The 12,455-nt window shown below is 40.0% G+C and overlaps 1 protein-coding gene across 1 annotated transcript in view; it reads left to right on the forward strand.

Moving 5' to 3' along the window:
• Window positions 1-10,373, forward strand: part of cdh10a (cadherin 10, type 2a (T2-cadherin)) — a 92,089-nt gene extending 81,716 nt beyond the window's left edge. The window contains exon 12 of the mRNA XM_041814077.1: window positions 9,267-10,373. Coding sequence (XP_041670011.1) covers window positions 9,267-9,757 — 491 coding nt within the window. The 3' untranslated portion in view covers window positions 9,758-10,373. The remainder of the gene's footprint in view (window positions 1-9,266) is intronic.
• The last annotated feature ends 2,082 nt before the right edge of the window (window positions 10,374-12,455 follow it).

Raw genomic sequence — 12,455 nt, forward strand, 5'->3', positions numbered from 1 at the left:
GAGTAGTATTTAAACTCCCGTAAGAGTTTATGTTAACTCCTGATAAGAGTTAAAAATCAACTCCCAGAAAAGAGTTACTTTAACTCAGCTCTAGAGTTTATTTGATGGTCTCACATGTACACTCAGATTGAGTTGATATTAACTCACACAGAGTTTATTCCAGTGACCTGAATTTGCTGTAAAACACTATTTAATTGCAGAAATGAAGAAAACACAACAAAAGTAGACATAGTTCTCTTATAATCTTTGATTAGAGGTATACTGTATTTTTAGTTGTTTAAGGAGACACAAAGCTCCAGTAAGACTTGTAGTTCAGAGAACAACTTCAACAGACCGATGCGTTTCGGCTTGCAGCCTTTATCAGTGTCATATGTTGTAATTGCATGTTGAAAACTTTATGCATCACTAAATGCATCTAATAAAATAGATTTGCAAGTAAAAGATATTAAAACAACCCCTAGCTTGATTTCACTGCTTCAAATGTAGCTTGAATTTAATTTAATTCTTTATTTGGCTCATTAGATTAATGATTTTTATTTGTTCTTGAGTCTAGAAATATGAATGTTGGTCTAAAACTTAGTATGAAAGCATGTTTTTTTTTTTCAATTATTAATTATTAAAGTGGTTAAATTAAATCAAATATACAAAATACACCTTTTCAGGCTTTTCTAATATGTTCCCCTGGCCTGTCCACAATCCCCTCAAGAACCAGAAAAATCCATTCCTCCCTCTTCTCTTTCTCCACCTTTCAGAAAATGTGTGTCATGATGCCATGTGGAGAGTTAGCTCCACCCCCAGCTTTGGGTTGGCCCTCACCATTTGGAAGAAAGTACCTCCCTCCTCTCCTGATCCAAGGATGAGGAGAGCCACATCCATTAAGCCACATTCATTTCCTGAGAGGGGTGGAGTCAGACAGCTCAGTAACATCTAAAGCCACAGACAAAGAAACAGCTCATTCTGAGCAGGGCTGATAAAGAGGGGTTTTTAAACATACAAAAATCCAATACTGGAGTGTTTATTTCTGCAACAAACTTCACAGACATGTTTTAAGGATCTCTGAGACCAATTTAAGCTTGTCTTAAAGGGGTAAAATATGTGACCTTTAAGAACTGACAAACTATTGGTAACAATTCAGGCCTTTAGCATTCAGACTAAAGTTTTCCTGGCCCACATGGTAACCAGTGTCCCCCTGACTTAAAGGCAGGAGACAGCTTCAAAATACTTTTTTGCTTGTAAAATACACAGTTTACCACTGTTACACATTATGAAATATGTAGTGCATGTACAAAATGACTCATCGACATCCATTGATCCTAACTAATGTGATAGCATTTGCACTCTTCAGGGGGTCAAATTGAGTTAGTTTTTCAACTATATCACTTAAAGGTTATCTCAAAAAACAGTTCTGTGTAGTGCTTTTACTTTGTAATTCAAGCCCAAAATACAGGGGCACTGCTGACCCTAACACACTAGCAGCAATGCATCACTGGTCAAAGTCCCAACCAGCTGCCACTGGGCCTGGTACTTGATACCAGAAGCAAATGGCTGTTAGGGCTTGCCTCCCTGCCCCACTGGGTAAGTGAAATTCTACACTTCGAATGGAAGATGGTGCTAAATTTCTTCTTCTGTGCTCTCAAACAGAGTTCTACTCTGCTGTAGAGATGTAAAAAGCAGCTGTTTCTCCAGGAAAACACTCTGCCAGCCACAGCTGGCTGGCGCCGATGTGGGTGTGTTCATAGAAAATAATGAGGGTGATTGTTTCGACGTGAGTCAGATGGCACTGGTGTGTTTTGGGTTTTAAGTGTTGTGTACTTCACTTCCTGTTAAGATAAAACCTATTATTTTGTTTTGAAAGAAAATAGGGAACTTCTGTTAGGTAGTTACATTGGCTCTACAACAGAAAAAAATCACTTGCTATGGATAGACCAGACCCCAGGTTGGGAACCAATAGGCTTATGCACCAGAAGGTCATGAAAAGACTTTTTCAAGACTTCAATCCTCAGCTATTTAAGGGCATGAAGTTCTTGGCATCCTGCAGGGTCACTGTTGTAAATCTAGATTACTGGGAAGATTTATAGTCCTTGTGGAGATTTACATAAAAAAGAACCAAGCAAGAGATCAGAAAAAGACATAGATATAGAGTGCAGATGCTTCCTCTGTGCTTTTTTCATTAAATTACCTTTGGCAACTCGGTCCCAAACATTTTCTTGTTTTTCCTGTCATGCATTTTTTTTTTTATCTAATCTAATCCAATCAAGAACAATTCCTACTATTTATGTAGCACATATAAAAAAAAATGACATTTATAAAACAACTGCAGAGACTAAGATACACAGCAGAAATATGAGCACTGTAAAAAAAAACAACAAAAAAAAAAAACAAAAAAAAAAACATTTGGGCACATGTGAAAACCGTAAAACCAGCCGAAATTAGCATAATAGAATCATTAAAAAAAAAAAAAAATGGCCATAATAAACTCAGAAGCAGAGAGCCCATGCAACCCTCCTGTAGAGTTTATAGCAAGGAGATGAGAAAAAGTTTCAAGATGTGATTTAAAAGCTGTTTGGGTCAGGGGTATTTTTATTTCAAAGGGCCAGGTTGATTTGGGTCTTTCCCTTAATAAAGGAAATAATCATCAAAACTACAATTTTTACCTTTTTATAGTTGTCTATATTAGAATTTGTTTACTGATAATCTGAAACATTTAAATGGGACAAAAATGTGCAAATTTAAGGGAGATCGGGAAGAGGCAAATACTTCTCTCAGCTCTGTACACACACTAGCCACTTCATTAGGTACACCTCGCTAGTTGTGGGTTTGACCCCCTTTTGCCTCCAGAACTGCCTCAATTGTTCATGTCATGGTATCAACAAGGAGTTGGAGATATTCCTCAGAGATGTGGGTCCATATTGACATGACAGCATCACACACTTGCTGCAGATTTGTCATTTTCACATCCGTGATGCCAATCTCAGTTTCCAACACCCCAAAGCTGCTCTATTTGATTGAGATCTGGAGACTGTGGAGGCCACTGGAGTATGGCAGACTCACTGTCATGTTCAAGAAACCAGTTAAAGATGATTTTTGACATGGTGCATTATCCTGCTAGAAGTAGAAGATGGGTTCATTGTGGTCGTAAAGGGATTGACATGGTCAGCAACAGTACTCAGGTAGGCTGTGGCGTTCAAACAATGCTCAGGTGGTACTAAAGGGCCCAAAGTGTTTCAAGAAAATACCCCTCACACCATTACACCACCACCAGCCTGAGCTGTTGATACAAGGCAGGATGGAGCCATGCTTTCATGCTGTTTACTCCAAATTCTGGCCCTACCATCTGAATGTCAGAGCTGAAATCAAGACTCATCAGACCAGGAAACTTTTTCCAATCTTTGATTGTCTGATTTTGGTGAGCGCATGCAAATTGTAGCCTCAGTTTCCTGTTCTTAGCTGACGGGAGTGGCACCCAGTGTGGTCTTCTTCTGCTGTAGTCCACCTGCTTCAAGGGTCCACATGTTGCATGCTCAGAGATAGTATTCTGCATATCTTGGTTGCAACAAGTGGTTATTTGAGTCACTGCTGACTTTGTATAATCTCAGACAAGACCGCCCATTCTCCTCTGACATCACTATGGCATTTTCATCCACACAACTGCTGCTCACTGGATATTTTCCCTTTTTTGGACCATTCTCTGTAAACCCTAGAGATGGTTGTGCATAAAAATCCAAGTAGATCAGCAGCTTCTGAAATACGCAGACCAGCTAGTCCAGTGTATCTGTCCGAGGGCCTGCGCCTTCTTCCTGCACTTTCTGATGATGTCAAATGGTTGACTACGGCAACTCCATGTGGACAAACCACAATGCAGCCAAGTTGATTGATGGATTAATATTTTAATCATTTATTTAAGGATAGATATTCTTGATTTTTGCTTAAAGTGACTGATTTTTTTTGGTAAAGTAATTATTACTTTTTATTATAAAAAGTGTGTTTTTCATGAAGATGCATTGAGCTGCTGCCATGTGATTGGCTGATTAGCTATTTATGTTAACGAGCAATTGAACAGATGTACCTAATAAAGGGGTCAGTAAGTAAATATAAGTTCTCATTGAGATAATGCAGGCATGCAACAACTGTAGCCAGACCAGACAATTTCCATTTTAATTTAGAAGTTTTCAGCCTTATTATTGCTTTGAAAAGCTGTTTGGTGGCAGGCTTTCATTAGAGTTTCATCCAACTTGATGCCTTCTACATTAGTAAACTCATCATAACAAACCACTCCCACTTTTGTGCAAGAAGGGGCAAGAAGTATTTAAATAAGAATCTTAAGACATTTAAGTTATCCATTTTAGGCATAGGAACAAACACCAAATGCTCCTGGCATGTCAGCACATTAAAAAAGAAGCTGTTCTTGCCTTCTGCCAAGTGCCAAAGGAGGTCTTGTTGGGCTCGTTTTTACATGTAGGTGATCATTAGTAATCAAATCAGGTCTTAAATTTGCATATTCAGTTAAATGTTGCAGCTCTGCCTCAGAAAATGACACAGACTGGGGTTTGAAGTTCAGTTCATTAGCAGATATATCCACTTAACAAAACTCTCTGTGTATTTCAAAGGTAAAGTAGGTTGCATGTTACTTCTTGACATTCTCAAGCACCACTTCAGCCCCCCTCATGATCTAATGCAGTATGTAACAGCACACGTGGCACAACAGCAACAGTGCCTATCGTTTTACCCAGCAAAAAGAAAAAATATGCAGTGCTCATGGTCAAGGGCGTATCAATAAGTAATGGGTTTCAACTGCCATTGAACCTCACCTTGCTTGGCCAAGCGTGGTGGCGAGCATTATGGCTCAGTAGACATTGTGAATGTAGAATGAGGAAAATGCCATTAAAATATTTAACAAAACGGTCCTGGGGAAACTGCGCATGCACTCATGTGTGCCGTCTGCCGTGTCAGCCTCTGACTGTTTCACTGTGTTGAATATGACCCCACTTCCTGTCACGAACTCTAGTTTTGAAGTTTGCGTCCTATTTGATCTACACCCAGTTGACCTTGTGATACAAGCACATTAGTATTGATCAGCTTCCCTTCCATCTGCTTGTTTTGACTCCAAATTTTTAATTCTGCCTCTGATGGTGGGCAAACCCTCTCTCACGTATCGGGTATACTGAAGGTTAAACTCCATGCTCTCCTCTTGAGCAAAATATCGTGACATCTGCTCATTATCCGTCGCTTTTTCGCGCTTGAACCCCCCTGGCAGACTGTCTCATTCACCTCCGCTTGACTCCGACAGGCAGCCGCTGAGCTGGATCACTTCTCCCTATCTGCAGCTCATCACTGCAGCCCACTGCACAGTCTAAAACCGTGGCTCTGGTCAGCCACTGATGTCCATAAAGACTCTTATAAACAGACACTCACACCCTCCTTCTAACTCACAATGAAGGCGTTGTAATTAACACCCAGGTGGGAGGCAGGTAGACGGTTTTAACACCTGCTAGGAGGGAAAAAAGCACGGAAGATTAGAAGCAGAATGTACTCTAATTAATTTAACAATTAAGCAAGCCCCTTCTAAGTAATGCATTGTCGAAAATGTGTAGCACTAGGCATCTTAAAATGAGGACAAATTGGACTCTGATGTAGAGCAAAATAAGTGAACCAAGACTGCAAAGAAGAGGGGGTCTCAGCTCACTTCCATTCATCCCTGGAGCAGTCCTTTTGCAGTGAGAATCCAGTTAAACCAGTGATTGCAACAAGTTAGTAGAACTAAAGATAGATGTAGAAACACAGCTACTCTGTAACTTTGATTGCAAGTGAGAATGATCATAAAGACAGTGATAGGCTATTGACTTTATGGAGCTCGTGCCAGATCAAACAAATATCTATTAAACACTAATCTGTCCTGCCTCTGAACACTCCCTGTCCTAGTTTTAAGCAATTAAAATACCAAAACATTGTACCATGCATGCAACACTTATTTTCCTGCATTAAACAAAGTCAATACCAAGGAAAAATATCACTATTGCCAACTAATTCCAAAAATCAGAGCTCAGTACTGATATTACTGACGTGTCAGTCAATCTTTGCATTTGGCTGTTGTTTAGCTTTCCCCTCTTATCTTACTGACAGGAGCTGTAGTGTAACATCTTATAGGCTAGTTAGGACAAGAAGGAAGTCAGCATTTTCCATAGAGCTTCAGGAGAGACACAGCTTCCTGTAAAATGTACCAAGCAATGACGCTGACAAACCAGATACACTGTTTCACATATCCATTGCATGGAATATATATTTCACATACATCTGTGTTTGTGAAGGGCAACCTTAAAAAAATCACCTTAGAGGTTAATCAGACGAACTTTGCATCAGTCATGTTAATCTTGAGTCAATCAGAGCAGCAAGACATATAATAGGCATGCATAGTCTCAGGTAGTAAACTACATAACTCTACTCGACAGGCATTGTTGTTCACTATCAGTGAATCAGCTGGCACTATCAGAGCCAGCTGGTACAGTTATGTTGAAGCAGGCCAGGAGAACGCAAAATGTTTGCTCACCAGGAAAAGCTGTCAGTGGTTCTTTTCTCTTCTTGTAATTAGAGGTTTCCTATACCACTTTTCCCTTCCTGACTGATTCCAAAAAAGTGTTATGTTTTGTTGGATATCGAGAACCAAACTGATACCAGTGTAAACTTTCTGGACCATTTTGCTGTGTAAAACTGGCCCACATTTTTGTAGCCCTGCAAATTAGTGTTAAAATTAGAGTGAATATTAATGACACAGAGGGCCACATCACAGCCTTTCTATCTCTTTCTGCTCTATATAGGCCGGCCGTCTCTATAATAATCTGCTTATTTAAGCAGACATTTCTTTCTCAAAAGAGAGCAAAGAACTGCCCCGAAAGCTTTTCCAGGTGTAGATGTTGCTATTGTCCTCCCTACTGGCCTCGGCATGGGTATGCAGTAGTTACAGGATTTGGTAGCACTGCAAGCGATGGAGCAATTAGCTCGGATGTAGCTACAACGGCATTTTTGCTTTGCTTCGGCATAAGTTTGTAACTATTCCTGGCTCCAGGAATAGTTAACAACAATGGTGGCAACTGAGTTGAATTCACTCTGGAGCTGTGCATGCCCACTACACTATGTGCTTTTTGGCTCTAATTGAGCCATAATAATTAACCCTCTGAGACTGATGTATACAGCAAGAAGTGACAGGTTATAAAAATGTAAATAACTTTTGGACCATAAATATTAGCCACATACTTTTTTCTTCCTCAGGAAGCCCTCCATGTTGCCCTTCTAATGATGTAAACGGCGCCTTTGTACAAATTACAGATGCTTTCCTGGCGAGTGTGGAATTTTGGTGACTTTCTGGGGTATTTAAAGATTATGCTGACACCAGTAATTCTGGTATTAAAGACCTTTTGCATCTATTTTTGAATCCACTTTTGATTGTTTCTTCTGCTAGCTTAGCATTGGCCACCATATTATTTTTCTACAATGGATTTTTTTTCAAAGTTCCTGCCCTTCTTAACCACAGACTATGGGTGGTTGCCAAGATGCATGTTAGACATATACCATGCAACGGATACACAGAACAATCTATGTGATGCATCAGGTTAGGCCCAGGTGAACTTGGGGCAAAGTGAGTGCAGGTCAGTAGGGGAACAGCAAGTGCCTTATAGTGAAGAAGAAGAAGAAGAAGATAGTGCAGAAGAAGCTTCATCTGTAAGGACTTGGTTCAGGGACCTAGCTCAAGTCCTTGTCATAGCAAGTCTAGAAATTGGCGTGGGTGATAGAGAGACGGCAGTTCACTTCCTGAGGTGCCACTGATCATGTCACTGATCTTCCAATAGCTCAGGCAGCACTCTGTCATGTGCAGACCCCTTACTCTGACACTCTTTTCATTAATGCATATCCACTAACCTTGCAAAGCAGATGGATACGCTGGTTTCTGTGTTTCACACCGGCGAATCCATCTTGCAAAGCTCCCGTCTGAACCGTTTGGGCTCGGTTAGAAAGTGACAAGACCAATCAACGACAAGGGACAGTACTTTCCAGCGGGCAGAGTCGTGATGTAAGCAAGCAGCAACAAGAGGCCGGTGCAATTATGGGGGAAGAGATTAGTGTGGATGCTGCTAAAGTGCCAGTTTTACCAGAACTTGATGAATTTTCTTCGTTAAAAGAAGAACAAAGAACAGCCTTGAGTTGTTTTCTTTTCAAAAACGACAAAAGTCATGTACTGACATGCCTACAGTCACCATGGTTTGCGTTATACAGTTCTAAGGAGTTTACTTCTTCAGTAGGGACGCAGCTTGTTACCTCACATGTTTTGTTGCTCTGATTGGCCTGTGAAGATGTGACAGACAGAACGTTCATCCAGTCACCCTCCGAGTTTTTTCAAATGCTCTGCCCTTTCCCATGGCGTGCCATGTTACATGTCCACCAGATCCCGTTTAATGTAAAAATTGTATTGATAAGGCATGTCGTATATCTTCTAGAATGCAATCTGTGCAGTTAAGTGTAAGGTGTGTATTGGGTCTAAATGCCATGAAAAAATGCTTTTGGTACCAGAGCAATAGCAGTCAAATAAAAAATAAAGGTGTGATATGTTGAAAAGAGACGGCAATTACCCAACAGTTGTATTGGCAAGTAAATGACTCACACAGCATTTGCAAGATGATAACTTTCAAACACACTGTTTAGGGCTGCACCACTGATTGTCAAATGCCCATTACTGAGCACATAAGTCAAGCAAAATGAGCTTGTTTTGATCCATGTAATAGGTATGAAGGCCAATTTGAACACAAATGTCTGTGGATTCTTGATGAGGCTATAAACCTTCATATTACATGTGCACAGGTGCCATTTCATTCTACATTTTCAGGAGCCTTCAAAAAACTTATTACACAGTGCCACTCTCTGGAAACATGCTCACGCTGCAATCTTGTCCTGGAAAAGAAAGATGAGATGAGATAGGAGGCTGTGTGCCGGATGAAAAGAAAAAGAGAGGGAGAGAGAGAAAAGGGTCTTCCAACCTCCATACTTTTCATACAGTGAATGTGCCGTTCAAGGGAAAAGGAAAGAGAAAGCTTTTTCACTGAATCTTTAATAATAGGAGGTGAATGCCTGAGGCAGTGTTGGGGATTTATCACTGCTAGCAAATGTGTCTTCCCTCTGCGCCTTTGCTCCCCCGTGCTCTTTAATGCATGACACATGTTAGGAAGCACACGTCTTATGCTGAGCTTTCTCTCCCTGTCTTTCTGGCTGTTTGTGTGTAGTGATCGTGGTGCTGTTTGCTGCCCTGAGGAGACAGAGGAAGAAGGAGCCTCTGATCATCTCCAAAGAGGATGTCAGAGACAACGTTGTCAGCTACAACGATGAAGGGGGTGGAGAGGAGGACACTCAGGCCTTTGATATCGGCACGCTGCGCAACCCAGAGGTGATGGATGCTAACAAGCTACGCAGGGACATCATACCCGAAATGCTGTTTCCCTTTCGGAGGACGTCACCTATAAAGGATAACACGGACGTCAGAGACTTCATTAACGGGAGGCTTCAGGAGAACGATTCGGACCCCACAGCGCCCCCTTATGACTCCCTGGCCACGTACGCCTATGAAGGCAGTGGGTCGCTGGCAGAATCCCTCAGCTCTTTGGAGTCTGCTGCCACTGAGGGGGACCATGACTACGATTACCTCAGCAGCTGGGGACCACAATTCAAGAAGTTAGCGGAGATGTACATAGGAAAAAGCCCTGACAGAGAGACCTAGGCAGAGCCATGAGTCTCTTTTTTCCAAGCCCATTTTTTTCTGTCTGTTTTTCTAGCTAGCTAGCCAGACAGCTTTGTGTCTAGTTAGTTAGCTAGCCAGCTATTTGACTGTCTGTCTACCTATCTATCAAGCTATCTATCTGTTTATCTGTCTAGTTTGCTAGCTAGCTTGCTAGTCAACTAGTAGTCTTTTTGATTCACAAACAAAAATTGATGCAGTCTACCTGTGGATGCTGAAAGTAAGACTTGAACTCTCATTAATGGAGATCCAGTATAACTCTCAAAGTTTTACCGTTTTTGGTCATAATCAGTAAAGATGCCTTTGAATTTTAGGATTTTTTGTGAACAATGGTGTGGACAATGTGTTTTGTAATGAGCGATAGTAGTATTGTATACTATCAATGTTTAATGGCACTGGAGCGGGAGCGGGTGGGGGTGTAGGGATGGAGTCGAGTGGTTTTTCCAGCCACCTCCATTGATAACTGTAAATGTACAAAGTGTTTTTAACGATGGACATCCTATATACTATTTGCTATCTTTGTTCGACAAGCAATGTTCATGTGAGTGGTTGGTGCAGTTTATTTGTCAAACTGTGAATTCATTTCATCATATAGGTGTAAAATGTACTGGAAAGTGTATGTTGTAGGCAAAACTGTCATACACTGATTTCACGCTGTTTGAATGCTGAGTCATATTGTTTTATATTTATATTTTTATACTTATTTTCTTAATAAAATTATGTAAAAAAAAGAAAAGTGAAGAGGTGATGTATTAAGGATAATAAGCCCACAACACTCAGGGATGCAACAATATTGTAAATTTTGTAGCACTTTACTTCAGTTGATCCTATTACAATTTTAAAGCAATAGTTGTTATTATCTAGTAGTTTCTCATGTTAAAGGTAGTTATTATCTAGTAATCAGTTGGCATATTATGATGTAATGCCGATATATGGAAATATTAAGGAAGTATTTACCTGATAATAATGTATTTATAATCAGGTAATTCTTCATAATATTGGCACAATTCTCTGGTAATTAGGTGATGCTATACCCCAACTCTCTAACCCTCATAATACTGGGGCACCTCTCTGGTGATTAGGGGGTTCTGTACCCTAAGCATTCGACCCTTACTCGAGTCCCAACCCTAACTCTCGTAACGTGGGAATTCTCTGGTAGTTAGGTGGTGCTTTAGCCTTACCCTTGAACCCTTGCCCTAATCCTAACCCTAACCCTCGTAATATTGTGAGAATTCTCTGGTTATTAGGTGGTGCTTCACCCTAACCCTCCCAACTGTTTTTTTTTTTTTAATTTTATTTATTTAAACCAGGTTAGTCCCATTGAGATCAAAGATCTATTTTTCAAGGGAGACCTGACCAAGAATGGTAGCAATACACAGTTTCAACAACACGTGCTCAAACTCACAACAGCACACAATAAATATAAAAAACAATAATAAAATAATCATCAGTTTAAACAATGGCATTCTGAAAGTTTGAATTCAAGAGTTTTCACCAAGGATTTAAAGACATTTAGAGTCACCAAGTTTATGCCCTTACCCTAACCCTCATAATATTGTGAGAATTATCTGGTAATTAGATGGTGTTTTAGCCTAACCCTCCAACCCTTCTCCTCAACCTAACCCTAACCCTTGTAATATTGTGTCAATTCTCCAGTAATAACTGGATTTTTAAGTAATTTCTTCGAAATAATATAATAACTTTCTACATTAGTTACTTGACAATTCCCAGGCATTTATTTTTTTTTACTTTGGCAGTCTAAATTAAAGTGAGTCCTTCCTGAAAATTTTTCATGTAATTTTATGTTGAAGGGTTAGGGGTTATGGGCTGTCAAGGATCAATCAATTCCCCCATCCACAGCCACCCATGGATGGTTTGGAGAAGGAATTTGAGGTCAAATCAGGGTCCACACATGTCGAAGTGACTCACTAGTCCAGCATTATCCCTGGACATATAAACGACAGTTAATGGGTGCAAAAGCGAGCGTTTTTTTTTTATTTTATCCCAATTGAGAATGCAGCATTAGGGGTATGACATTGAAGCAAAGGGTATTGAAAGGGTTGTGGTTTGGTCGTTGTAAAGATCGGTATCAAGATTTACCATGAGGTATGAAAGAATTTCAATATGAACTGTGTGATCCAGTTTTGGATTTTATTTAAACACACTATGTAAAAGTTTTGTCTTGAATCAGCACTGCTCTTGTTTTCAACACCAATAAAACCTCCACACCCACCTGTAGGTACAGATACGGAGTTAAGATAGGATCTCATCCCTCCCCAAAGGACAGATGAGATTGGAGTCTCTATGTCAATTTCAAACTGTGTTCTGCTGTGACAAAAAATGTCTAAAACATTAGCAACCATGAGTCGTGTGAAATGTAGGTAATGCATCTAAATTTCAAGACATTTTTTCTTTAAAAAAAAGTGGCTCATAAATATATCACAAAAGGGACATTTTAGAGGATGTGTGAGAAAGATGGTCATAAATTGACAAGGTCATGACACTTCTTTTTATTCCTCACACAAGACAGATGAGTGCACTTTATCTGATCTTTGTATTAAGGGCAGAGGAGTACACTTAGACTCACTCATGCAACAGAGTTGGATTTGTTAAATTTAAAAAAAAAAAAAGCTTAAATCAGTTCCACCTTCAAATTAGCCAAAAGATGTTAATACTGACT

The sequence above is a fragment of the Cheilinus undulatus genome, linkage group 19 (assembly GCF_018320785.1).
Source record: "Cheilinus undulatus linkage group 19, ASM1832078v1, whole genome shotgun sequence".
Taxonomy (NCBI): Eukaryota; Metazoa; Chordata; class Actinopteri; order Labriformes; family Labridae; genus Cheilinus; species Cheilinus undulatus.